The sequence below is a fragment of the Zosterops lateralis genome (genome assembly GCF_965231275.1).
Source record: "Zosterops lateralis genome assembly, chromosome: 6".
NCBI lineage: Eukaryota > Metazoa > Chordata > Aves > Passeriformes > Zosteropidae > Zosterops > Zosterops lateralis.
Genome location: NC_139761.1, coordinates 56751808 through 56779528, shown reverse-complemented (window position 1 = coordinate 56779528; position 27721 = coordinate 56751808). Strand labels below are relative to the sequence as shown.

Here is a 27721-nt window from a genome sequence, read left to right as displayed (position 1 = left end):
CGAAACACAGACGGCCGGAGCCCGTTCCAGTTACCCCCAGCACTCACACCCGAACTCGGCTTGAGGGACGCCTCTTGAAAGAAGCCGCCGGGCTACGGAGCGGGCTAGAGCTGCATTCCCGCTGTTCTGGCGGGATCAAACCGCGGAAAGAGCACAGGGGTGGGCAGCAGCACTCGGCACCGGAGCGGCCACAGCGCGGGGGACACCGGGGTGGGGGGGGGAGCCGGGGCTGGGAGCGCTGCTGATGGTGCAGGGACGGCTGCCGGGGCCGGGGAGGGGCCGGAGGAGGGGCCGGAGGAAGGGCCGGGGAGGGGCCGGGGAGGGGCCGGAGGAAGGGCCGGGGAGGGGCCGGAGGAGGAGCCGGAGGAGGAGGCGGAGGAGGGGCCGGAGGAGGGACCGGCAGCCCGGTCCCGGCGCCGCCCCGGAACCCGCGGGGAAGGAGGTTCGGCTGCGCTGCCATGGGCCGGGCAGTGACCGTGGCCACCTGCGCCCTCAACCAGTGGGCTCTGGACTTCGAGGGCAACCTGGAGAGGATCGTCAGAAGTGAGTGCCGGGGTGTCCCGCTGCCCCTTCCCCGGCTCCTCCCGCGGGCGGGGGGCGCAGCCCGTGCCCGCCTCACCCACCGCGCTCCCAACGCTCTTCCAGGTATCGACATCGCCAGGAGCAAGGGAGCTCGCTACCGCCTCGGGCCAGAGCTGGAAATATGGTAAGGGCGCTTTGCTGGGGCCGGGTTTGGCGCCGTTCCAGTCAGCTGTGGAAGGGCAGTCAGGAAAAGCATCCCCCCCGTGGTGCCGCAGTGCCCGGAGCGCACTGACAGCGCTGCGGTTTCCTGTGTCAGCGCAGGACTGGGGCTCTTGTCGTGGAAGACAAGAGGTATCTTAAGTTATCTGACTGGTAGCGATAATTTTTGACCTGTTTCCGTGAGTTTTCCTTAAAGGGAATTGTGGTGCTTTGATTTCTGCCTGGGCCCAGGATGCTGTTCTTGGAGCACCCTGGGGTGATACAAAACGCCAGAGTTCTAAATGCTGGGAGTAGGGATGGTGTTGACAGCTCTGCTTCTTCGTTTTCTCTATAAATTACCTGTGTGGGTGAAATGTTCCCTGTCTGAAGTGGTTTTGGTTCTTTGGCTCTGGCGCTGGTCTGGCTGAAGTTTTGATTTCTCCTCGTTTCTACACACAGTGGTTATGGCTGCTCAGATCACTATTACGAGTCAGACACACTCTTGCATTCCTTCCAAGTTCTGGAAAAGCTCCTGCAGTCTCCAGCTACTCAAGATATTATCTGTGATGTGGGGATGTAAGTTGTTTTTTTTGTTTACCTGTGATAAAGGGGTAAGTCCTTAGGCAATGCTGCCTTTGCCATGCTATGGGTAGTGAGGGCTCTGCTCCGAACTTTCAAACATATCTTGGGAACTGCACTACTTTTCTCCTTTTAATTATCAGGACTGCAATGTACAGAACACTTTCTGTAAGATAGTCCTTCCTTCCAAAGATTGCTGGTGGCTCAGCCCTTCTGAGCCCTCAAGAGAGAAATAGGATAATTACAGTTACATATTGCAAACCTTAATGTCTGCAGGCTCTGATTTTTTCAAACAACTACTTTAGCTAAAAAATTAGAAGCTAAAACTTGATACATTGTTTTGTTTGATTCCCTCTAGTGAGGTCTTATGAGTAGTTTTTTATGCAATAAAGTATATTCTGTAGCTTTTTATAATTTCATTTAGTGAGTATAATCACTGCTAATTTTGCTTCTTCTTTTCACAGGCCTGTTCTGCACAGAAATGTTCGCTACAATTGTCGAGTGATCTTTTTAAATAAGTAAGTAGCCCTTGATGTGTTGCGAGGTAACACATTTTTTCGGACACCAGTTTGGCCTTCAAGCAAGATTTTTCAGTGCTATGTCGAGTGATGGATTTATCTTCCTGTTTGCTGCATTTTGAGAGAGACAGCTAAGGTTTTCCATGATCTGTTTTTTCTTTTCTGACTTGTGGAAACTAAATTCCCACTGCTTTCTGAAAGAGTTCAGAAAAACCCCTTGAGTCTGCAAACAGAATCTTTAAAAAATGTTATGTTATAAAAGAAAAAAAGGTGTTGTACTTGATCAGTGTTCATACATAGCTTTTCTGTTTTGTTTTATGATTTAAGGAAGATTCTTCTGATCAGACCAAAAATATCACTGGCAAATGCAGGAAACTACAGGGAACTTAGATGGTTCACCCCATGGAGCAAAGCAAGGTATGCTGGCAACTGTTAGAATTGTGTTAAAAAACACAGCTTGCAGCCACAGCAACGGGGTTGAAACAGCAAATCATCACTGGCTGCTACAGGGAGAGCAGCAGGACAGAGCCAGCCAAGTGACATGTTTGCAGTTTGGTTTGGAAGCCTTTTGAGCAGTCAAACTCTGAGTTGCTGAGCTGGAAGAAAAAAATGGGGCTGCTTGATCCTACAGCCAGTGTAAAATGTCATTTTCCTGGTGTGTGCTTTCTAAGAACACCCAGCTCAGGGCTGGAAGGGGCTCTGTTTATCTGCTGGATTGCTGCATCCACAGAGAATATGAAGGTATTTTTTCATTTTTTAAACACACACAGCCCTATAACTTCAATACCATTTCCTTAACCAACGTTAGAAGGTGAGATGAGAACCAGTTCTTATGCTGTGATTTATGTAATGATGTATTAACAATTTGTAAACTTGATTTAGGCACGTGGAGGAATATTTTCTACCCAGGATAATTCAGGAAGTGACTGGACAGGTAAGGTGTTTTCCTTTTTTAACTTTATCACCTTCCAGATTCAGCACTTGAAAACTGTAGTCCCCAAAATTCTTCTGCCAGTCATGTTGTAGGTTCATATGTTTCTGTGGTGGTTCTAAGTTACATTAAATGAGAGCATAATTTAACATTTTTTATCTTAGTATGTGGCAGCAAAGGAAGTAAATTTTAAATCTGCCTCAGCTATTTGTACATACAGAACATTCATTGCCATATTTTGCACCATTTTGGTACTGAGTTTATCTGTGCTTGAGACTAGAATTGAGCATGTGTTTTTAGGTTAAAAAAAATTAAAAATTATTTAAACCTTCTTAGTTCAGAAGGATTTAAAATTTATATTAGCTCACACTAAAGCATGAGTGTGATTCCTAGCAACAGCCTCTGCTTTGTAGATTGTTTAATTTCTGTCCTTAAGCAAAGCATTAGCTCTGAATACTACTGAAATTGAAACACAGAATTTCAATCAGTCCAGAAATCTGCATTTCAAAGTTTTTTATTTTTTTTAACTCAGACTTGGTATAAAATGAAAAAAGGTATAATGTGCTTGATATTATGTCACTAACTTCATATAAGTGAGCATTCAATTTTTGTATTTTCTTAAGATTTGTAGTTAGGTTTTTGAATTGAATACCTTGTTCTGCTGCATGTGTGTAAGAATGTTCTTGTTTTTCCCCAGGAAACTGTTCCTTTTGGTGATGCAGTGCTGGTAACCAAAGATACTTGCCTAGGGGCAGAAATATGTGAAGAACTCTGGGCACCAAACAGGTAAAGGAGAAGAGGTAATACAAAAGTAAACTAAAACATACCCTGGAGCTGCCTGAAATAAATGTTTGAAAAGAACTGCTTATTATTCTACTATGTATTTTATCTTTCAGAAAATGCCAGTAAGATAAAATGTAATTAGGAGCAATAAATTCATCATGGGAAAGATGTCACTAGGTTAGGTGCAGGATGGCAAAGAAATGTAGGTGGTTAAGCTAAATCAATTCAAAACAGAAGGTAGGGGAGAAATACCATAAAGAAGCAGAGTGAAAGGAGTGACCTAAGGAAAAAAATGACAGGTTACTCTAGTGCTCAAATTCCTGGTGTTTTTCCACATTTCTCAGTTACATTAATTTCCTTTTAACTGCAGAAGGTGTGGTATATCAAAGATGTGATTTGTTTTTCCCCAGTATTTCTTTCTTATGACTTTGGAAGAAGAAAAAAAAAAAGCAGTAAAAATCTTCTCCATATGGTTCTGTTTTTGGATTTACTAAGAGACAAGGAAAATGGGACAACTGACTTTGCAGTGTTTATCCATGTTGCCCTTTCAGACCAAGATTATGTTATTCTCTCTTTCTTTGAGACGTGGCCTTCTATAGAGTAGAAGGGATTTCATTTAGAACAGAATGAGCAAAAGCCCTCCTGACCTCTGCAGCCACTGCTGCTCTTTGACAGAAGAGTTGGGCAATGCAACAAAACATTTTTGAAATCCCTATCCTTGTTTGAGCTAAGTTGTGTAGAAAACTGACAGCGACATTCATGTTTCCGTTTGTCAGTGATTTTTTTTAATGATATTTGCAGTTTTCCCAGCACAGCAGTGATTCATTTTTGTGCGTTTTGCTTTGGCAGCCCTCACATTGAGATGGGACTTGATGGTGTGGAGATTTTCACCAACTCCTCTGGGAGTCACCACGTGCTGAGGAAGGCTCACGCCCGGGTGGATCTGGTCAATTCTGCCACAGCAAAGGTCTGCACTCCTCTACTTCCAAAGTTTTTGTTTTAAAAATGAGAAGTCATTAAGTATTTGGACTGTAATCCTATCTAACAGTGATGGGGACAAAAATAAAGCTACGAGTGTACGTTACACTGTGAAAAAGCTGCTTTGTCATTGTAATTTACTGTGCTTTGCTTATATTTAACAGTATCTGCTCTCTCCTCTGATAGCCAAACACAGCTGCTGTCATCACCTTCCTGCTTTTCCCAACCTCAATTCGAACTCAAAATTTCAATTTAGAAGTGCAGCTCTCTCTCTTTGGGTTGAGCCTCTACTAATAGAGGCTCTTGTCAAGAAAGAATCCCAGCCATAAATCATTCACAAAGCAAAGGGAGAGGAAGTTTGAAAGAAGGGCAGTAAAGGAGAAATAACATTCTGACTTTTAACATCCTGTCAGGTGCTTTAACATCCTGTCAGGTGCTATATTCTGAACAGCTTTTTTTTTTTTTTTTTCTCCTTCCCTGCATATTTGTTTCCTTGGCAGAATGGTGGAATATATATTTTAGCAAACCAGAAAGGCTGTGATGGTGATCGTCTGTACTATGATGGCTGTGCCATGATTTCCGTGAATGGAGAAACAGTTGCACAAGGTTCCCAGTTTTCACTCGATGATGTGGTAATGTATTCACCCCATAGCTGCTAGGACACTTACGCTCAACACTTTCAGACATTTCAGACTCTAGGTCCACATCTCTAGGCTAAAAAGGGTGTATTTAAATTATGCTATTCAACTAGATCCTAGTGTTTTCCTGGTCAGATCACCTAGAGCAGCTCTTCTGCTTTTGTGAGGAAGGAAAAACTGTCACAGTGGAAGAACTTCAGGAAAACATTTTTGTATGTAATCACCATGAGGAGGAGAGACCCTGTTAATTGAGATTCCCTTATCTAAAGGAAGAAAAGTCAAAGACTGCAATGTTGTAATTATGACCCAGTTTTGTAGACACACGGTTTCACTTCCATTTCAGAAAAAAGGTAAATTTGTCATCTAGGTTTCCTCACATTTTGTGCCAGACCCGTCTCTTTCCCCAGTAAGGTTTCTTGCCTTTTCCTTTGCCACAGCTGATGCTGAATCTTTTGCCAAGCATCATTTTTCTGTTTGTGTAGAGTGATCTGATGTTGAAAGCCTTTCCACAGGAGGTGCTGGTTGCCACTCTGGACCTGGAGGATGTTCGAAGTTACAGAGCAGAGATCTCATCTCGTAACCTGGCGGTAAGAACTCTCTGTGTTTGTAAACTGTGCCAAGTTTGAATAATTATTGAATACTGAAAAAAGTATTTGCATGTCTTGATTTTCACAGTATCTTGTAGAGCTGATGTTTTATAGGTACATGCTCCGTTAAAACTGGTGTCTTCTGAATTCTTCTGTACTATTGCTTAGGCAAGTAAAGTGAATCCTTATCCCAGGGTAAAAGTGGACTTTGCTCTGTCGTGTCCTGATGATGTGGCTGTTCCTACTTGTATGCCAATCCAGTGGAGACACCACAGTCCTGAGGAGGAGATTAGGTAATCAAACACTCAATCTATTGCTTGAAAAATATTTCGATTAAAAAAAGAAAAAAACCAAACAACCAAACCCCAAAAAAGATGTTGTTTAGATTTAAGTAAAGGAATTCTCTCATTGGAACGCCACAGTAATTATGTTGAGTTGCTTAGGTGTTATTCCCTAACCTTCTTAGAACCATGATGTTCTGTAATTTCAGCCTTGGACCTGCATGTTGGCTCTGGGACTATTTAAGGCGCAGCAAGCAGGTAAGGACAACTCGGTTTGTTTTTCCCTTGGCATGCACAGCTTCTTTTGTGCCACAGACATGATCCAAATTGTTACCCTGTGCTGCTGATGTTAACCCAACCTGGTGTTATTCCGAGGTACAAAGTTTGAGTTTTGAGGTAGCTCATTCAGTGTGCTCTGTGCACCTTTCCTTTAGGAATTGTTATTATTGAGTGCAGCAGCAGTGACATGAAGTAGTCATTCAGTGTAATAGTAAAGGATATGTGAACAATGTAGTCCTTATTATTAGCTTTTCTGTCTTACTAGATGGTGAAGACAACTGGAATTTTTTCTAGCCAAAGGATTTTACACTGACTGCTTGTTTGATTGTCCAGTTGATGAGAGTTTCAGAGGATTTGCTCTGGGTGGTTTGTTCTGTTTTTCCCCAGCAGAATATAAACAGCCTTGAGCAATGCACCTGTCATTCTTCTACGGGAGTGTGTTTCTGAGTGGTACAATACATATTTTTTTCTAATTTTGCTATGTGGAACCTCTTCCTTGCTCTGTTTTCAAGGCAGGATTTCTCCTACCTCTGAGTGGTGGAATTGACAGCTCTGCTACAGCTTGCATAGTGTATTCCATGTGCCACCAGGTTTGCCTGGCAGTCAAGAATGGCAGTAAGTAGATCTTTGTGTCTGGCCAGCTGTGTTTACTAATGGGCAAGTTAATATTAGCTGGGTGCAGTAGCTGCAAGAGCTTATCAATGGCAGACCCTTTTCCTGTTGTTCTAATGGAGTCCTTTTTATCTCTTCAGAAATTCCAGTGAAAATATGTGTCCAGATCCAGATTCTCTGAATTGGCATAATGGTTTTCTTAAAAGAATTGGATGTGGAACTCAGAGTAGTTTCTGTCTAGACTATTGTTCAAATATTGGCTGATGTAGTCTTCAGTTTATTCTGAAAATTTTCCCCTTCTATTAAAGCCAGCACTACTAAGCATGGTTAGGAATGCTTTAAACAGGCTTTAAGCAGACTTCATGCTTTTAGCTAAGTCTTTGTATGTACTGAATCATGTTTTCTACGAAAATTCTTTAGTAGATCAAAAGGATGTAATATTTCTGTGCTCAAAATCGGGCAAAATCAGTAATTCTTCTATTTGACAGATGAAAATTTTTGGGCGGAGTTAGATGTAGTCATCTTATTTATCATGTAAACCTTAATTGGAATACAAGGGATGTACAAGATATTTGCATTTCCTGCAAATGGAGGAGCACAATAATTTCCACTCTTGTTCTGTTTCTTTTTCCCTGTCCTCAGACACAGATGTGCTGGCTGATGCACGCAGGATTGTGAATGATGAGACCTACATCCCTGAGGATCCTCGGGAATTCTGCAAGCGTGTCTTCACCACGTGCTACATGGCTAGTGAGAACTCCTCCCAGGATACCTGCAACAGGGCCAAGCTGCTGGCTGAGCAAATAGGCAGGTACAAGATCAGAAGTGCTGGGAGAAAAGCATCATGTTCTGGCAAAGACTTGCATCTAAATTGTTCAAGCAAGAAAACAGGAAAAAAATAAGAGAGGAATAGGAGGTGGGTTAAGTAGTAATGCTACAGATAATATTATTTAACTGTTAAAGTGAGGTAAACTTAGAAGAATTTGGCGAAGGACATGGAATTTTGAAAACAGACTCTGAAAAGTGTTATTCTTTCCTAAGTTTCTTCACACCAGATCTGAGATTTCAGCAGCTTTAAAACCTCATTTGATGGGTGAATTTTTTGGTTTTTTTTTTTCTCTTTTATATAGTCAGATTGTGCTGTCTGAGTCACTTGTGCTTGAATTCTTCTCAGCTACCACATCAACCTGAACATCGATGTGGCTGTGAAAGCTGTTGTGGGGATCTTCAGTGTGGTGACAGGTCGAACTCCCCGGTTTTCTGTCCATGGAGGAAGCAGCAGAGAGAGCCTGGCACTCCAGAATGTGCAGGTGTGTGTCCTGTAGGCTGAATCAGCTCACACTCTTTTGTTTCTGTGGGTTTTGGTTTGATTTTTTTTTTGGGCTTTCCAACCTAACCAGCAATTCTGCTTTAGTTCTGAGTGTTGGTTATCCTGTTGGATAGTTTTTGTTAATTTGGGGACTTGATCTTTTTCTCTCTGTTACTGGAGAAATCCAGCTGTTTGCTCTGGAAGCAAACACTGAATCCTTTATCTACTTTTTGGCAACAGGAGAGGCTTAAATCACAGAGGAGTGTGGGTATTTGCTTAACATCACCCACAACTGGATGGAGCTGGAGGCTGGATGCCAGGTTGGTTTGGCATTACTGCCATCCTTAGCAAAAGCTGAGTTTCAGAATGGGGACAAAAGCAATGTGAACTTTTTACAAATATTTTCTATTAGACTAGAGAGGTTTATTTGCTCTACAAAAGGATATAGTTTTTCTGCATACTTCATCCATCATGGATCTGTGTTAGTGATATTAAGAGGTAGCAAATGGCAACTACTCCCCAGTTTGCAGCTGGCCAGGAGAAACTTCCTCAGTCTGTGGCAGCAGCAGGTACTGAACCTGGACTTCCTGAGTGTGTTAGTTTTGTTCTTCATGCGTTTGTTTAGACAATTGATTAATAAAAGTGACTAGGGAGAAATCACTCTGCCATGTAAATTTTGCTTTCCTTTCCATTTGGCTTTGCAGGCCAGAATCAGAATGGTCCTTGCCTACCTGTTTGCTCAGCTGACACTGTGGGCTCGTGGGATGCCAGGGGGACTGCTGGTGCTGGGATCAGCCAATGTGGATGAAAGGTTAGTGAAAATTAGAAAGCCAAACCCAGCTGGAACAGGTCACTGTCATTTCCTAGCAACTCTACCAAATCCCACTGCAGATTACTACTCAGAAGAGGTAACAACCTAAGAATACACTGGTAACAGTGAAATTAATGCAAATAGTTAAATCAGCCTGAATGGAAAGTTGTGTGTTTTTCAGAGGTTCAGCTGAAGTATTCCTATAGCTTTCCCATAAAATGCTGTTTTCAGTAGAGCTTACCTGTGCATTCACTAGCCTAACTTGCCTATTTGTTGAATTTTACGTTACTGTATTAGGAATTAAGGTGTGAACTTTGAGCTGAAAAAACAGACTTTGAAATCTGCAGTACTGTTGTTAGAGCTGAGTATTGGAAGATTAAAGCAACCCCTTTAAGACTGTAGGAGTGGCAACCTCTGAAATTATGAGAGTACTGTGTGCTGGTTGTGTGGGTGTTTTGAAATTTACTGTTTTAATTGGTCAGCACAGTATTTTAAATGTTTTGCACATATTGCCTCAGCATGGACAGTTTTACAGTGCTTCCTAATTGTTTAAAGTATCGTCTTCTGGAAATTTCAGGGCTTTAGGGATAGCCCTGTTGCAGTTAAACATGTTTGCCCTTTAGTTATAAATATGTTACTAATCTGCAGTCTTCAGTTTCTCCCTTTTTTATTCATGCTACATATAAATTCTCTATAGTGTCAAGGATTATATATTATGCTGCAGTTACATTATTACAAACTGTTGCTGTATAAAATTTCCTGTTTTGCTCAGTCTCCGTGGTTACTTGACCAAGTACGACTGCTCCAGTGCTGATATCAACCCCATTGGTGGCATCAGCAAGACTGATTTGAAGAACTTCATTCAGTACTGCATTGAAAACTTCCAGCTCACGGCCCTCAGGAGGTGAGCAGTGATTCAGTAACTGCATTTGTTAATTCCACTGGAGGAACTCTCTGAGCCAGGGGCTTCCTTTTTGGGATGAGGAGCTGTTTTAACAAACCAACGCTCCTAAGACTGCTTGGAATACATGTTTTTCCTTTTGCTTCTCCCTTACAGTATCATGTCAGCTCCACCCACTGCAGAGCTGGAGCCCCTGGTGGATGGACAAGTGGCTCAAACTGATGAGGTAATAATGGGCAGTGCCTGTAAAATGTTGTGGTAAGCCTTACCCCAAAATCTGGGGTTTGTCCCTATCTCTGTGGCCTCCAGTCTCCCAATTCAGAGAGATTCCGGTGGGTTTTTATATTCCTGCTCATAGTGTTACTATGTCTTTTTGACATTGACAATTTCATTTTGGTGTTTCTTTGATTTAACTGGGTTATTTTAATTGCTCCATGAAACTATTCATTAAAATTTGCATAGTTAAGATTTTCAGTGACTTTCTGTGTGTGTGTCTTTCTAGGCAGATATGGGGATGACATATGCAGAGCTCTCAGTCTATGGGAAATTAAGGAAAATTGCAAAGGCTGGACCATACAGTATGTTCTGTAAGCTGATTAATATGTGGAAGGAAATTTGTACTCCAAGAGAGGTAATATACCCACCCCCCCAAAAAAAATAGTTTAATACTTTTATAACTGCCAAAATAGAGTATGTTTGGAGAAAGGTCAGGTTCCTTTTAACTGAAAGGAATAGATTCATTTCTTTGTGTTTAGAGATTATTCTACAGTTGCAGCAGAATATGCTGGAAAGGCTGGTCTCTGTCTCTTAAATGGAGCTTGTTTTGTGCTACAAATTGTTAAAACAGTTGTTAATTGGGTGATTTGAAAACAATTACTTCAGAACTATACCTGGGGAAAATTGTTCTCTGAAATACAGATGACCAAACTACTCCTGAAGCCTTTGGTTGTGTGTTCTGAGACAAAAAATGGCTCTTGCTTTGAAAGAATATCTAGACTGTGTAAAGGTAGAAAACACTCTCCAAAACACTGTGCTCCTCTAAATTTTTAAATTAAAATACTAAGAAACTTCATCTGATCAAATGTTGCGTTCTTTGTACACCAGGTGGCATCCAAGGTTAAGCATTTCTTCAGGATGTATTCGGTCAACAGGCACAAAATGACCACCCTCACCCCTTCCTACCACGCTGAAAACTACAGTCCAGATGACAACAGATTTGACCTGAGGCCCTTTCTCTACAACACCTCATGGTCCTGGCAGTTCAGGTGTATAGACAAACAGGTAAATGCCCTCTCCTTCTGGAATGGTTTTTGTATTTAAATTATTCAAAGTGGGTCAAGCCTGTCTCCAGTGAATCTCCAGCGAAAGACAACTGACATTTAGGGTAGCGGTTATTGCAGAAATAATTGTGATTGTTCTCTTCACATAACTGTGAGGCTAAATCCTCTGATTTCAGTGTCAGCTGTTTAGGTTCTTTTTTGTTGCCCTGCTATGAAAACAAGAAAAAGAAAAAACAAAAGTATACATGTAGTGAGGACAGAAAGTAATAGGTGTAGCCAGACTCATGGAGTCCTGTGCTAATGGAAAAACAAGCTTTTGTGTTTTGGTTTCAGTTCAGGACCTGTCTGAAGGGATCTGCTTAATTGCAGAATTAAGACTTGACCTACATCAGTGCGGGGAAAGCCAGTGTAAGAGGCAGCAATTCACTGTGAGTGCTTCTCCCACCTGCTTCTGCAGCAATTCCTTTTTTGACTCACAAATGCATGTTTGCTCAAACACAGCAGCAGTAATGGTACTGTGCTCACTTTGAGCACTGAGATGGGGAGGGGGCTCAGGTGATTATTGGAACCATGCTTAACTTTTTATAGTTTTTAGCCACCCCCTCAAACTTACTTTAATGCCTCTTTTATGGCAGAAGTGCTGGGGTGAAGAATTTTAGCACCTTGGAAGTTTTTTCTGCCAGAGATTTTACACCCCAGTTGCTTTTAAGAATATGTTTATACATGTAATAAAATATTAATTCCTTCATCTGTGAAATGCCAGACATGTTGTAATAGTATTTTACTACCTTGAAACCTGGGATAAAAGCTACCATGTGCAGTACTTTATTGTAAAGTATGTATGGTGGGGGAATTTTTATATCATATTAGACTTTTTCCCACTCAAGTCCAAGACAAAAGTTTTTTTGGCCTCAGTGGGAGTCAGGCAAAATATTTTTGTAGGGTCTGGACCAAAATGTAATTATTTTATGCTTACAGTAAATGTGATTAAGATCTTTTAATGATGCAGGATACTGTTACACTCTCTAACTAGATTTGTATGTAATAGCAGTTGTGCTTTGCAAGGGTAAGTGGCCATTGCAACTTATTCCTGGAAATTGGGAGACAAGTTTGGGGAAGATTTTATTGTGTAGATAAGAGTAACCTGAACTGATAACTCCTGCAGCTCTTTGCAAGACTGGAAAATAATAACTTGCAGTGGTTTGAGTCAAATCTGCCCTATTCAAGAAAAGGAACACAGGAAGAGTTTCCTCTTACTGGAGTTGTCCAGCACAATTGTAATAATGAAGAGAATCACTCTCTACGACAATGTCCCACTGATGATTCTGCTCCTGGGACTCAGTCTGCACTTAAGATTTTTCTGGCATAGTAACAGGACTGTGAAAATATGGCATAAACTTGACATAAAACCCACTTCTAGTTAGGTAATGCCAGGTTTTCCTGTAGGAGAGTCACATTACAGCTCGACCTCACTTGTGAATGGAAACAATTTGGAGTGCTAATGATAGAGAAATCTGTTCGATTTGTGGAAAGTACTTTTCTGCTTTGGATGTCTGTAGTTTATTCAAGCCAGTTTAGTTTATCCACTCATTTTTAGTGCAAAATTCTCTTTGTATTTGCTGCAGAAGGAACAGGGGTAAAAGGAATTTGAGATCATAGCATTTGCTGGGAATTGCCAGACTTGCTCTTGGGGTCTTCATGTGATTCAGCTCTGCCTGGCTGAGGGGGTTTAGAAAAACACCAGGCACTCTGGCAGTGCTGTCTGTGGCTTCTGCCTTGGAGCTCTGTCTCAGGTAAAGGATTTGTGGTCAGAGCACAAATGATGCAGTTGCAGGTGCCAAAGCGTTTACTTGGATTTTAAGAGCTGGCATAACTTGAAGGAACTGTGATGCAGCTCAGAAGAAAGCCAGCACATCTACCCACAAGGATGAGATATCTGCAGGCTGTCTTCTGCTTTTTCTAGTGCCACACCACAAGATTAACTGCATTTGGTCAAACCAAAAGATTCATACACTTCCTAAAAACCTGATCTTTGTGTGTCTCTTTTACAACCAGTAGCAGATGTTGATAGAAGAACGAGCTTATTTTTGCTACTGAATTGGCTTCCTTTTTACTTGCAGGTATCCAAGCTAGAAAAAAAGGAAGGAATTTCTGTAGTTGAAGATGTGGACTGACTTTCCTGTCTTGTTTAACTCTGGTAACTGATTTGCCAAACAGAATGTTCAAAACTGGATTATACTGTGACAATGAGCAGGGAAGACCTGCTTAACAGTTCTTGAGCTGATTATTGTAATCAATTTTTTAATTGACGCCCTGTTTTAGTCCCAATATACTTAAACTGTAGTTTGGCTAAGGGATCATTTATTAAAAATTCTCTTCAACTTTGTGAGTTAATTGCCTTTAATTTAAAATATTTGGATAATCATAAATAAACCCAGGGTAGTCTTTTGTTTGGTTCTGACCATTTGGATATGACTGAGTAACATTCAGCTGACTGTGTAAAATTTTAACAGTTCTGACATGTGCTGTTGAGGGGGAAAAACTCACCTTACTCTGCAATAAACGTAATTTTGTCATGCTAATTGACTCAGTTCTTATTCTACATGTTTTTTATTTTCCTGGCACTGGCTTTGTAGAGTGGTCCAGTGTTTGGAGTGGCCACAAGGTCTAACTTGGCAAGGTATTGGAAGCATGTCCATCTTGAAGCAGATGGGTAATCTTCATGTTAGTGGGATCCAATTTAGAGTTCAGCTTCTTGTTTTGTTTGAAAGAAGGCAAATGCAGAATGAAGTATAAAACCAGCATCCTCTGAGCTCAATTAGAGTGTTACCCGCATCCCACCTATGGTTTGCAAAAATGTAATTTTTAACTTCATTACTTCAACTGATCTTTTAAATTTGTTCAGTGCTGTGGAGCAATAAAAAAGGATGGACTTGTTCCTTTGCCTGAGGGCCTTTTCTTTTAATGTTTGGCTGTTCCCATTTCTTTTTTAAACCTTGATTTGCAAGGCACACTTCTAATAAGGAAAACTAGAAATGCATTTCTGCAGTTCAGAAACAACAAATTTGGGCAAACAACATTCTTAACTGCAACAAGAGAGCTTAGGCCAGTGAGACTTATGTTAAAATAGTCTTATATTGTGCTACTGTAAAATGACTGCTAGAAAGTGCACATTCCTCACATTTGTTTCCCACAACTCAGGAGTTGATTCACTTGGAGGTGAAGATGCTGCATTGTTCATTGTGTGTTTGTTATATGCTACTAATTTAAATACATAACTAACTTACCTTAATGGGTGATGCTGGTAGGAAGGATGGAAAACCTCAGCTGCAATTTGCCTTCCTTCACAGTTAGTTGGACACTTCCACTTCCCATTCCAGAGGGAGTGGATGAATCTCTAACAGAAGTTCAAGTATTTATTGTATATTTGAAGACTTCTTGTTTCTTTGTTTCCTCCTGTAGTTACTGGTTTCTCTTTCTGGACAATTACAGAAGAGGAAAGAGGAGACATTTTCTTTGATTCAAATAAAAAATAATAGCACAAACCACAATATATACACACACCTCCTGTGTCGTTACAGTTACTGTTAGTGTTGTTACCCTATTTCAGACACTTGTCTTTCTTAGCAATGGCATTTACAGCACGTGTACAAATTGCATTTTATTTCCTGCCTGCTAATGCTGACTACAGATTGTACCAGATCTCTCTTATTTTCCTTTTACTATCCAGAAATTTTCACTGCGTCTGTTCCACCTGATGCCTCTAGCTCGACTGTTATCAACAATTAACTCCAATGTTATCAGTGCATTGTTGCCTACTGAGAATGGGAAATAATTCTGACGTGTAGCTGATGATGTTCACTTTTAACTGGAGGCAACTTGCATTGTGTTTGTGTGGCCAGGTTTTAATGGGGGAGGGCTACAGAGGTGGCTGCTTTGAGAAGCTTCTGGAAGCTTTCAGGATGGGCCCAGTGCTGGCTGAGACTAAGCCCACCAGTGATGGGAGCAATGCCTCTGATAACAGATTGAAGAGGGAGAGAAAAGTGTTGTGCAGAAGTAGCTGCAGCCAGAGAAGAGCAGGGTGAGAATCTGTGAGGGGAACAACCCTGCAGACACCCAGCGGAGGGCAGGAGGTGCTTCAGGAGCTGGGGCTGGGATTCCCCTGCAGCCCCCGGTGGGGCAGCTGTGTCCCTGCAGCACGGGGAGGGCACAGGGATGCACAGACCCACCTGCAGCCCAGGGAGAGCAGGGGGATGCCCAGAGGAGGCTGTGAACCTGTGGGCAGCCTGTGCTGGGGCAGGGTCCTGGCAGAGACCTGCAGACCTCTGGAGAGAGGAGCCCGTGCTGGAGCAGGCTCCTGGCAGGGACATGCAGGCCCCTGGTGAGAGGAGCCCATGCTGGGGCAGGGTCCTGGTAGGACTTGTGGCACTGAGGGAAACCCACGGTGGAACAGGCTGTTCCTGAAGAACTGCAGCCCGTGGGAAGGACTCATGTTGTAAAAGTTTGTGGAAGACTGTTCCCTGTGGGAGGGAAACATGCTGAAGGAAGGGAAGGACTTAAGAGGAAGCAGGGGCAGAAACGACGAAAGCTGACCATAATCCCATGCCCTATCTCACCCACGCCACTGAGAGAGAGGGTAGAGAATCAGGAATGAATTGAAGCCTAGAAAGGAGGGAGTTGTTTTTAGGATTTGCTTTATTTCTCATTATCCAGCTTAGAGATGATTGGTAATAAATTCAAATAATTTTGCTATGTCGATTCCACTTTGCCTGTGATGGTGTTCAGAGAGTGACCTCTCCCTGCCCTTAATTCATATTTTCTCTCCATGTCCAGCTGAGGAGGGGAGTGATGGAGCAGCCCAAGTCAATCCACTGCACAACCATTATGGTAAAGATAACATCAAAGAGTTTTCTTTTTTATCTTCAGCTGGATCTTACCCTGACTTATTTGGAAGTCAGTTTTAAACTCATTTTTGACTAAAGAGTGGTGCAGATGAAAGCAAAAGCTACCCCATTTATCAAACATATATAAAACTATACATATTCCTTTTCACAGTTAAATAAAGGTGGTCTGTAGAGACAAATCAATTTTTTGTCATTTGGCTGAATTTGTGACACATCATGACTATGTTATCCCTGAAAGAGAGCTGGTCTATGGCAACACCATTGTCCACAGTGGACATTGCCCCCTGGCCCATGATTTTATTTGCAATTCAACCGGTTGGTACAATCAAGAGTCACCTTGTAACAGTCTTGACTAGTAAATGTGTAAAATATTCACTGAAGTAAAGAGCGCTCAGTTTGATAAACAACGCGTAACTTTCAATTAAAGAGCAAAGCATGGTAAAGCTTTGACTTTCCAGGCTGGAATACTAAAACGAAGGATTGATAACACTCTTGTGTTCTTCATTAGGCTGCCACAGATCCCGGTGTGTGGCAGAAAAGTGTTGTCACATTGTCCTGATGCCTGTTTTGAAATCGCACAGTGACCCGCGGAAGGGCGTGTGAAGGGGGCCGTGAGAAAAGCGGGCAAGCAGCGCAGGCGAAGCACCTTTTAACAGTAAAAGCAACATGAGTGAAGCTCACAGTTGCTTATGGAACACCTGGGTGACAAAATGCAAATTAAGTTCTTTCTGCGACCGCGTAAATTGTCATTTAGCACTGCGATCTATGCGGGAGCCCTGAGGCAGAACCTCGGGAACCCTCCCGCAGAACCGCCCGGGGGCACCCAGCGGGAGCCTGCAGCCGGCATCAGGCAAAAAAAATACAACTCCTCATAATCAACATCCTCATTTTTTAAATCCACAAATGGCGCGTGGGATCCCCCCTCGGAAATTTGGGTGAAAACGCCACACTGTTTTGCCCCCATAGCACCACGTCTCTCCCCACAGCCCGCCCGCCTCAGCCCCCAGAGCACAGGGCCGGGGGGAAATGGCGCCCGGCGGGCACGGCCGGGGCCAAGGGAGGAGCCCGGCGGGCGGGAGGAGCCCGGCGGGCGGGAGGAGCCCGGCGGGGCGGCGGTCCCCGCCCTCCCCCGCAGCCGGTCACATGCGGCGGGCGGGCCGAGCCCCGCTGCCGTCCCGCCCCCCGTTCCCGCCCCGTCCTGCCCCATCGCAGCCCGGTGGCGGCGGCAGCGCGGTCGGTGGCGGCGATGGAGGCCGGCGCTGAGGCGGAGCCGCTGCTGCCCCCGCGGCGCTGGCGGGCGGGCCGGGGGCTGTGGCGGGAGCGCGGCCGTGCCCGCTCGGCCGCCGAGGACGGTGAGTGCCCGGGGCGGGCGGTGCCCGAGGCGCCGGAGCGGGAGGAGCTGTCGCTTTTCCAGCAGAGCCGGGGCGCTCCCGGGAGCGGGAGGGGCGGGAAGCCCCCAATGGGGCTGGGTGGGCTCGGCCGCCCTGCCCGGGCCGCTCCCGGCGGGGACGGCGCTGAGGGCAGGAGCCACCGGCGCCGGGCTCAGGTGCGAGCCTCGCGCTGCTGCTGCTGCTGCTGCTGCCCCGGCTTCGGTAGTTTCTTATGTAATTTTAGGGTTTTCCTCTAAGGCGCTGACAAGTTTTTCTGGGAGCCGGTGGCTGTCGTAGGTCTGACGTGTCAGTTTCCCCGGGATGGAATCCTTTGGAGACCTCAGGGTCTCTCTTTTTAGGGTGGCGCATCACCTGAGGGAAGGGTTCACTTTTTATTGCTCTTTAGTGCAGTGCCAGGGTCTCGGATGGGTCCTGTGTGCCCAAAGCCGGCAGTGCTTTAATCATCGCTCGTGACTAAGTGTCACTTGCCGTGAGTAAGAGTTGCAGGATAAGTTGGATATCCGTGGTAGAATGCATGGAGAAATTGCTAAAGTAAACATTTTCGGCTAATTTCCCTGTTTTATTTTTATGCTATGAACAGTCACTTAGATTCTGCCCTTCCAAAATCCTTGGCATCAACACTCGTGGCTTGCTGTGTGCTTCAAGTACCTAAAGCTTTTTGCTGGCCTTGCAATCCTTTTAGCTAATGGTTCCTTTAAGCAACTTTTATTTTTATCTCACTAGTGTGAGTTGTCATAAAAAAAAAAAAAATGTCTTTACTGCCTGGCTTGCCTCCTGTTTATGCTCAGATCTTTCTCTGTTCATATCAGCATCAGTACAAAACTGTTGTTGCTGATGCTCAGATAAAGGGTGACATTTAAAAACCGTTTGCAGTCTTTGTAGGAAATTGATGCTGCCGGATCATGTGGGACATAAAATTGTCTGTGGCTCTGCTCAGTGGTGTTTCTGGCATTGCTCGGTGTCTGGAGGAGGGCATTGTGCTGCTGCTGGGATGGACTCTACCCTCTTGTATCCCAGGCTGTGATTGCTGTCTCCTTGGTGGAGATGGTATGAAGTGCTCCTTGGGACTCTTCCCCTCTGCAGGAAGGCTCCACTAGCATATGTTTTTCATATTTTGAGCTGCCCTCAGTTTTTTATCTCTTTTTCTATCTCTCTCTCTTTTTTTTCTCCCTTATTTTGACCTTACCTGCCTTTATTTCTCTTTTTGGCTTAAATGCCAGGTTAGTTCCTGAAAGGTCTTAATTTAGGTAAACACGAGTGGCTGGCCTTTATTTTTTTATGTGTCTATCTTCAAATAGACTTCTTAATAATGAGTTTTGAACAGTGGCATAGTAACTAATTTAGTGGTATTTTATTTCAATTTGTGTTCTTTCATGCCTTATTCTGTCTTGAACTCTGATCTGTTTGGTATGGTAATAGTAACTCTCACAACAAATGTAAAAAGCACTTAATTTAGTTCTCATATGACTGGAGATTCCTGTTGGTTTTGGAGGAACAAGATCACTTTAAACCACAGTATCTTTATTAAACAAAACCCAAAATTGCTTTAATAGTAGTGCCTGATTTTTCTGACTTCATTTGACTGTACACTCTGTCAAAGAACAGTTTGAATCTCCATTGTTTTGCCTGTTAGGACTTGTCTCTGTGTAGTTTTGTGATTTAGTTTTGTTATCAGTGTAATCTGGCTACTTAAACCTAAAAGAGAACCTTTTTAAAAAACACAGAAAGATGCATGATGTGTTTGATATTATTATTACTTACTTGATGTAATGCACAGTGCTGCTGACAGAGCAAATGTGGCTGGAACTCTCTCTTTTTGTGTGTGAACAGTGCCCTTTGTCATGAGAAGTGTGCTTGTGCACCTTCTGTTCACTGATAAGTTTGTTTATCCAAAATACAGCAGGTGATTCTTATTTCTTTTTGACTTCATAGGTGCTGGAGCTGATAATGACCTGTATATAAATCAAGCCATAGTATTTATTGAAGATGCAATACAAGTAAGTAAAAATGTTTTTGTTAGCTGTTATGTTATGCTTCCCATGCTGGGTGTTTGTCGCGTTCTCTGCCAGTTTTTAAGTTTTTCTGTGTTCAGGCAACATTTATAAACCACCATCTCGATTCACAAAGCAAAATCAGAATTTCAAATTCCTGTGGTGTGCAAGTCTCAGTGAACTTCTGCCTAGGAGAAATATATTTTTCCCCACAATGAAGTAATCTCCTTAAGGGTTTCAGAAGACATGCTGGTTTGTGGAGTGATTTTCACAGTGGTTTTTTGCTTGTTTATTTGTTTGGGTTGGTTTGATTGTGGGTGTTTTGATAGTGACTAACCTGCTGCTAAGAGAAACTATTTGAGCAAACCCTGTAATTTACCTCTCCATCTGACTACTTGAACATCTTAAGGGCTGGTAAAAGCTTAAGAGTTTAAGGCTGGCTTTAAGTGTGGCACTGGAACTCTTCAGCTGAATTTGGTGCCTTTGGAAGTCTTGATTGTCTCTTTGCTTCTCCTTTACTGGCCATTACTGCAGGTTCCTAGATCCTGTTTTCTCCCAGGCAGTGGAAATGCTGAAGGGCAGTTCTTGAGTTCTCTTGCTGCATCTAGATGGCTTTTGGTTGAGAGGTTTCTGGGGTCAGATGTATTTAAGGTGTGGCCACCTTTCTGGAAGCATCTGCTCAGTGGGAACAGAGTAAGAACAGCCCAGGAGCTGTCACAGAAGAGGAATGGATTTTGGGCATTCCTGAAGAATCACAGGCAGTTCCTGATCTGGAAGCATGTTTTATTCATGGTCGAGGTCTCTTCTGTTCAGAATTAATTTGTTTGGATCTTATGGCCTGTTGGAAGAGAAAGGCAAAAGAAGATCCATGAGAGGAATGAATGTTGGAGAGGGGGGATTAAGTGGGTGGACTATTTTGACAAGTACATAAAATACTCACTGAATTATTACAAATGCTGTTATTTGAAATTATGGCAGTGCTTGCTTCAGATGCCTGGCACACAGTTTAATTATCTGAGCAGCTGTGTGGTCTTTAGATAGCAAAACTTCTTTAAAATCTTCCCCTTTTCACATATGTAGAATAGCTCTGTGGTCATGGGTGACCTTATACTCTAATAATTTCTAATAATTCTAATAATACTCTAAGAGCATGTACTAATTTAGTTTGCTTTGGTCACTTGATCTTTGTCTTTGGGACAGACTGAATGTAATGTTTGAATTAGCTTTTTTGCTTCCTGCCTTCAGTATCGATCTATAAATCACCGTGTGGACTCCAAATCCCTGTGGCTTTATCGATGGTACTATTCCAGGACTTGCCAGTGGTAAGCACTTGGTTATTCTCTCTGTTTTTTTTTTTTTTTTTGTCTAGGAGCTAGTCTTTCTGAAAAACTACTCTTCATCTTTCTTGCTTGTTAGACAGATAATTGGGTTTTTACCTTTATAAGAACTTACTGTGGGAAGCAAGGGGGATTTACCACATGTGAACATGATAGAAGTGGAAAGCAGCAAATTTTATGGAAGTGTAATGATATGGATGCCACAGGACTGTTGTATGAGTGTTCTAATTAGCATGATTTATAGCCCTGTGCCTTAAGAGTTTTCAAAGTGGCTATTTCTAAACGTGTTGGATGCCAGCAAGATTGTTTGCTGCTGTTAGTTTCAAAAGAACACCACCTCAGGTTATTTGGTGGTCAGCAGTTACATCTCCAGTGCAGACAACAGCATGCTAGTCAAGTGCTGCCTTGTGGTCTGACCCATTTGAGTGAAATATGATATCATAAAGCTTGGTTTGCTTCAAAGAAAATTGCTTTACTGTAAGTATTTTGTTATTATTTTGACTCGTTTTGGGATGGGTTTTTCTTGTTTGTTTTTTTTTTTTTTGTAGCAATGCAATCCCTACACCCTCAGCAGGTGCTTCCAAATAGTGAAACAGGTTCAGTTTACCTCTGATGTATTAGGAAGTTTACCTAGATTCTTCCAAAGCCTTCTGACAAGGATTGGCTCAAGGCCAAGAGAGAAGCATCTATTGGATCATGTCTCCATTCTTCAAACCCTATATCTCTCTCTAATGGCTGTTGGCCAGGTTATCCCTCCTAAAACACTTAGTACTTAAGAAAGAACACAAAAGAAAGTAAAGGCTTTTTGAGATGTCTTAGAAGGTGTCTGAGGTTTCCAGAAGGTGTCTGAGGTTTCTCAGGCCACCTTTCTGGAAGCATCTTCTCAGCAGGGGCAGAGCAAGAACAGCCCAGGAGCTATCACAGAAGAGGGATGGATTTGGGGCATTCCTGAAGAATCACAGGCACTTCCTGATCTGGAAGCATGTTTTATTCAAAGACATAGGTTGAGGTCTCTTCTATTCCATTATTTGTTTTCAGCAACGTTTGTTACTTTGTTATTTTTTCATTATTAAACCTTTTGATTTACAAAACATCCTCGAGGAGCAGTCTCACCAATTATTATAGCCATTTTTTTGCCAGGCTGGACCCTCAGAGTATGAGAGTTAAACCCACTTTTTTTTATCATTTTGTCAGTTTTATTTTTAAATTTCATCTGTATCCAAACAGGATTTTGAGCTTCACCATTACTGTCATCTTGGCTTTGGCTTTCGTGGAGGAGCCTTCCTCGCTGACCGTCACATCGGACGTGCGGTACCGCCTTCCCGCCTGGAATCCTCCCTGCGGCCTCACGGAGAGCCTGGAGCTGCTCTGCTTCCTTGTCTTCGTGGTTGATGTCTCTGTGAAGGTGAGCATCTATCTCCTCCATCTGCTGGTCAGTGAGACAGCAGGGGTGGGGTAGAAAGTGTTTGCAGGATGAAATCGCCTTGCTCTATTAGAGCCTCATTTCAGGAAGATTAGGAAGTGTGTATTTACTGAATTAAGATGTTTATTCCCTTTTTTTTTAACCTAATTTTCCTAATTGTGTGAAATGAAGTGAAATATTTTTTTTCTAAGAGTGAAAGTGTTTTGGCTTAGCTGCTTGTATTAAGCTGTAAAATCAGGGTATATATTAAGTATGTGTCAGTTCATTTACACAAAATAAAAGTTGTCAGAAACTGACCTTTCTTGGGATGCTTCTTTTTGGAAAATCCCTTTTTATTTATTTATGTTTAAGTGGAGAATTTTCTTGCATTCAAAGGATTTCTCTCGTGTTCCTATGTGCACCTCCCACTTCTACTGACTTTGTTTTAGTTCTTGTAGAAAAAAAACCTCAACAATGTATTTTTGTTTGGATTTTAAGGAGAGCCTTTCAAGGGCACTAATGTAAAATTGCAAATACTTGGGAAAAAATTGGGTGCTGACTTATTAGGGTATTGGATTTTATTATTAAAGTAAATTATGGTTACTCCTTTTTTTCCCTTGTCCAGAGTTACTTAATTGGATGGAAAGAATTTTGGAAAAACAAATGGCTGATGGCTTATATACTGACATTAATTGTTTCCCTTGCTGATTGGATTGTGTCGCTGAGTTTTTTCTGCAAAGAGGTAAGAACAGCTTTACTTTGGTCTTTGATGGCTGGATAATGCACTGAAACACAGAAAAAAATTAGTGTAATGTAGCTTAGCAAAGAATTCTGTTTGTTTCTTAATGTAAATTTTGTGTTTGTTGGTAAAATTAAATAGCACTCATTGCTTTAGTCTGTCAGCAGTGGAAGGGTGCAGGGAGAACTCATTGCCCAATTTTGTTGTGCAGTTGGAGAGTTATATGCTTAACTTGACTGAATGGCAATGCCTCTGTAGTGAAGTATAAGAAAAAGGTAATTATGCAGTTTAACAGCTGCTTTCTAACCTGAAGCTGTGCTTAAAACAGTTATGTCCTGACAGGAGAAGGGAATACAGGTGACCTCATCCTTGATAAGTAACAGCTGTGTTAATTACCCAAAACAGCCCCTCCCCATGAGTGATAGCTGTATCCAATAAAGATAAGTGTGATAAAAGGAAGTGGGTCAGCTGGTGAAGAGGGATGATGAACAGGAGAGGATGAGGAAGAAGGATCCTGGAGAGAGAGAGAGAGAGAAAGAAAATCCCTGCTGTGGGGTCAGTCTGGGGCTGCAGTCAGAGCCTGTTGTTGGAACCTGCAGTCACATCTGGCTGGGGAAAAGCTGCAGTCACAGTCTCACACCAATCCCTGCAGTCAGAGTTCAGCAGGGAATAACCAGCAGTCAGAGGCTGCAAGGGAAACCCACAGCAGGAGCTGCTGCAGCAGAGTCAGGGAATGGTTGGGGTCAGGATGGCTGAGCTGTAAAGGGGAATAAACCAGGACCCTTTTCATGCTGTAATAAACAAGAAGTCTGTGTCTGGGCTCATTTCTGCCCTCTAACAAGAGGGCTGCTGCGACATCCTGAGAGGAACATCAGGTTTGGAAATGGTTCTAGAAGTGCCCTCCTTGATGTGATACTGCACTCTCCCAGTTGGTTTGTCTGCCACAGGTTTACATTAAATTAGTTGTGCACTTTCAATCCTTGTTAAGAAAATACTAATGTGGTAAAAATGCTGGGAAGTGAATGAGAGAGACATGATCTTAAAATGTAAAATCTTGGTGTGATAGTGGACAGATAGTTTGAACAGGAGCCTCCCAACACAAGGCAGTGGCAAAAGGAGCAGTTGAACTGCTGGGATGGATGAACAAGAGAATAGAAATAAAGCAGGTGATTTTTATGTTTTGCTAAGTGTTGCGCACGGAAGGCTGATCTGAAATGCTGAAACACTTGAAGTAGCAAATAAGTGATAGGAATAAATTGAAGGCTTGCAAATGTCTTGACTGCAGGAATCAAAAAGATTATTTGATGTAGCGTTGTGGGGAAAAAAAACAGTTGCAGCTTGAGTCTTGTCAGAGACAGAAACTGCTAAGTAATAAACAGGCCCTTTAGTTACAAAGCAAACAGTCTGAAAATTGAAATTAAGCATTTATTTTTAGCATATATATTTGTTTTTATTGAAAGTAGCTCTTTTATTATTCCCTTTCTTGAGATGGACCTTGGCAGAAAAATACAAAAATGCCATCTCTTGCCGGATTGTTATGTCTGCTGAGCAATAAAGTTATCTTTATTTATAATAATAAATAAGAAGATAATAATTTATCTTCTAATTAGTGGCCTGATGAGACTATTGAAATGTCAGTGTGTGTTTTTAAAGCAATCTCTCCTCTCAATTTTAATGAGGTATGGAATCTTTTTTGGTGTTCTGCGAGCTCAGAAGAGCAGAGCTCACTTCTTCTTCTGTTCCGCTGTTGGGTTTGTCCGTGTGTGTGTGTCAATTGCTTTTTGACAAACTTGCATTCAAAGTATTTGTGCTGCCAGTCTTGCAGGAACTCAGTGTCTGATCTGTTGTTTTCTGCAGAGTGTGAGAATAAGAAGAATCCTTCGTCCCTTCTTCCTTCTCCAGAATTCTTCCATGATGAAGAAAACTCTAAAAAGCATCAACAGCACGTTGCCTGAAATGGCCAGGTGGGTGATAGCACAGAAAACATCCTTTCAGAGGATGGTTGTTAGCAAAGGGTTGTTTCCCTTTGTGTTCTGGTGTGGGGCAGCTGAGCAGCTTCCTTCTGGATCAGTGATCAGTGAGATCAGGTCACAGAGGGTGAAGGTTGTGGTAACTTTTTGATTCTCTTTAGTCTGTACAGGATCTCTAGACTTTGACATGACTGTGTAAGTGACATAGGTTTTTTAATGCTGGTCGAGTGGGAAGTTTTCTGCTTTTCTAAGCCCTTTTGTAAGGGAAGAACTGAGCACATAAATGTGATTTTTATTTTGTATCCAAACTCAGATCTCCTCCTGTTATCTCCATATAACTTCTTCAAAACACCCCTGGTTTTCTTTATATGGCATCATTTTGCATTTTTAGCAGAGTATATTAAGAATAAGATAAAGTTACTGTTAATACTTGGATATATTTTCTCTCCAACAGTGTTCTTCTACTACTGGCTGTTCATCTGTCTCTCTTCACCATGTTTGCCATGCTGCTCTTTGCTCGAACAAAGGTAATCAATTCCACTCCTACTTTGGTAGATCTGGGTGCCCTTTTTTCTGCACTTGCACAGCTGCTTCTTGTCTAGTTTTATAGTCAGACTAGTGAAACTTGTTTTCCCTGAGAAAGGTCACATTGTCAGATGTGCTGAGTTTGAAGTCCATTGGGAGAGCTCTAACATGTGCATAGTGTTCATGTATACAGGTGACTTCCTTATACATCTATCCAGTTTGATCCCGTGAGTAACTTTCTCTGCTTTTGTTGAAACCCTCTGTGCTGTTCTGTCTCCAAAGCTCTTACCACTTTTTCATTTATATTATCACTCATTTCTTTTTTTTTCTCTTCCCTATCTAGCTTTTTGCTAACTTTAGTTTGTTCTGTGTTTTCTCACCTTTCAATACTGGTATCCCTGGCCATGCCCTGGTAGGTTTTTGCCTGTACTAGTTTTGGTTTCTGATCCCTTTGGGTTTGCCTTTTCGTTTTTCTCTTCCTTCTTCTGAAAGGCAAAATTGAAATTTTGTGGTTAAAATAATTTTTGTGTTCAGAAATCTTGCTATGTTCTTTCTCTTCTAGACTTTCTGTATCTTAATTTATCACTCTCGGGTCATTTGGCTTTTTTTAATTCTTACTTTTTAAGGCCTTCTATAAATATGTTACTGTGAACACAAATATTTCTTGCATCCTTCTCCCAGTAATTTTGGTCCTGTTCTTAGTCTCAGTTTTTCACCTTCATTTCTACTCTAATTTGCACTTGAGCCAGCTTCTAGTCTTCCTTATGATCAGCAGCTTCCCTGAATTCCCATGTTGCAGAATCTTTGGAATTAGAAGCAGAGGTCTGTTTTCCCACTGTTAGTTGCCTTCTGGACCTTTGTATTATCTTTGTTTGTCACATCTAATTTCAGCTATGAGCTTCCCCAGCAGATGTATATTTATAAATTGTATATGTAAAGTAGTGACTTTCGTGTACATTGAGGTAAAAAATAGCAAATTAGAAAGTGGACTTCCTATTTTGGTGTGCTGCTCTGACATCCATGCAAACTAATTTTATCTAACACAGCAAGATACTGCAGGCAAGGTCTAAAAGTAGGTTTATTAATGGAATTCATGACTCTGCATTTTTGCCTTGTCTTGTGTATGTCCTCTAGGGTTACGTATTCCAATCTTTGCAGCACATTCAGGAGCTGTTTGTCCTGTGCTGCCTGACTTATGTTTGTGTTGTTTGCACTCTGCATCTTTTTTTTATCTGTCTCTTCTTGACCTCTGGGGGAAAAAAAAAAATATGTAGAGGATCCAAGTTCAGCCTCCCAGTGTTTTTGATGAAGGTTCTGAGTCCTATACTGTCAGTTTGTCCTTCCTGGGTCTGAGGTGCTAACTACACATAACTTCTGTGTGGAGCTTCCTCTTCTCCCTTGTGGTTTTTAATTGCTGTTAATAAGTTACGTGATTGCTCTGTATTCATACACATTCTCTTAATTATTATGTTTGTCTTTTGCTTTTCCCATGGGGTAGATTTGGTTACGTGTGTAAGAAATTGACTGTTGACTGATGTTCATTCTAAAAAAAATTAATTTCCCCCCCTCCTCCTTCTTTGGTAAGACAGTGATTCCTTGGTATTTCTCCTAACAATGAACGCCTCTCTGCCTAGGATAACCAGCAGGATAAGGAGTGGGTGGCGTATTTCCGGAATTTGCCGGATTCCCTGACGTCACTGCTGGTCCTGCTGACTACTGCAAATAATCCTGATGGTGAGCAGTCTTTCAGAAATAATTCTTGCCTCTCCTTTTGAAGAACACTAGAGTAAGATTGCTCTGTTCAGACTGTTGTAACAATTCTTTCAGCTGATGGCTCTTAGTACAGCCGGAGGAAGGTTGTGTAAAGGTTTTTCATGCCTTTAATAACTTGATTCTTGGCCTTTCTGCAGTGTAATTATATGTGCCAGTCCAAAGTCCAGCTGTATGAAAGCTTTTACCAATTCCCAAGAGTTCATAGGAGTCTCTGCTGTGCATCTCAAGCATTAAAATATGATTTCCTGTTTTTGTTAAATTTGATACAGTGATGATACCTGCATATTCAAAGAATCGAGCCTATTCAATCTTCTTCATCCTCTTCACTGTGTTAGGTAAGTTACCTCTTGTCTTCAGCAGTGTAAATGCACATCAATTTTTTGACACCTGTGCATAACATCTGCAGTGTTTTATTTCTCCAGGGAAGTTTAATCATTAATTTCTCAGTTTTTTTGATTCTTGCAGTTACTGGGTAGTGTCTG

The 27721-nt window shown here is 42.1% G+C and overlaps 2 protein-coding genes across 7 annotated transcripts in view; both read left to right on the top strand.

Annotated features, from left to right (window-relative positions):
• Positions 1–399: 399 nt before the first annotated feature.
• NADSYN1 (NAD synthetase 1) lies at positions 400–13588 on the top strand. Its single transcript, XM_083864563.1, has 21 exons — positions 400–543; positions 646–706; positions 1180–1296; positions 1764–1817; positions 2145–2234; positions 2700–2751; positions 3446–3534; positions 4381–4498; positions 5010–5141; positions 5660–5734; positions 5903–6027; positions 6225–6273; positions 6807–6909; positions 7549–7717; positions 8081–8216; positions 8920–9026; positions 9799–9930; positions 10084–10153; positions 10430–10558; positions 11032–11208; positions 13328–13588. The coding sequence occupies exons 1-21, from the start codon at positions 459–461 to the stop codon at positions 13379–13381; spliced, it is 2124 nt and encodes a 707-aa protein (XP_083720689.1). The 5' UTR covers positions 400–458; the 3' UTR covers positions 13382–13588.
• A 3769-nt stretch (positions 13589–17357) lies between these two features.
• TPCN2 (two pore segment channel 2) overlaps positions 17358–27721 on the top strand; it is a gene marked incomplete at its 5' end in the record, with an annotated part of 60341 nt that continues 49977 nt past the window's right edge. For 5 of the 6 annotated variants that reach the window (XR_014590409.1, XR_014590410.1, XR_014590411.1 and 2 more), the window contains 8 exons: positions 19444–19499; positions 20717–20815; positions 22058–22235; positions 22858–22974; positions 24829–24935; positions 25396–25468; positions 27101–27200; positions 27509–27574. Coding sequence is in view for 2 of the 6 variants with exons in the window: in XM_083863913.1 (XP_083720039.1) it covers positions 19489–19499; positions 20717–20815; positions 22058–22235; positions 22858–22974; positions 24829–24935; positions 25396–25468; positions 27101–27200; positions 27509–27574 (751 nt within the window). Of the gene's footprint in view, positions 17464–19434; positions 19500–20716; positions 20816–22057; positions 22236–22857; positions 22975–24828; positions 24936–25395; positions 25469–27100; positions 27201–27508; positions 27575–27721 lie in introns of those variants that run through there. The other variant, XM_083863912.1, reaches the window with a different exon arrangement.

Excerpts from the sequence above, each read along its gene's own strand:
- NADSYN1 (XM_083864563.1), top strand. The coding sequence starts at position 459 with ATGGGCCGGGCAGTGACCGTGGCCACCTGCGCCCTCAACCAGTGGGCT. Across the intron at positions 3,535-4,380 it reads GAACTCTGGGCACCAAACAG|CCCTCACATTGAGATGGGAC; the intron begins GTAAAGGAGAAG and ends TTGCTTTGGCAG. Across the intron at positions 8,217-8,919 it reads TGGCACTCCAGAATGTGCAG|GCCAGAATCAGAATGGTCCT; the intron begins GTGTGTGTCCTG and ends TTGGCTTTGCAG.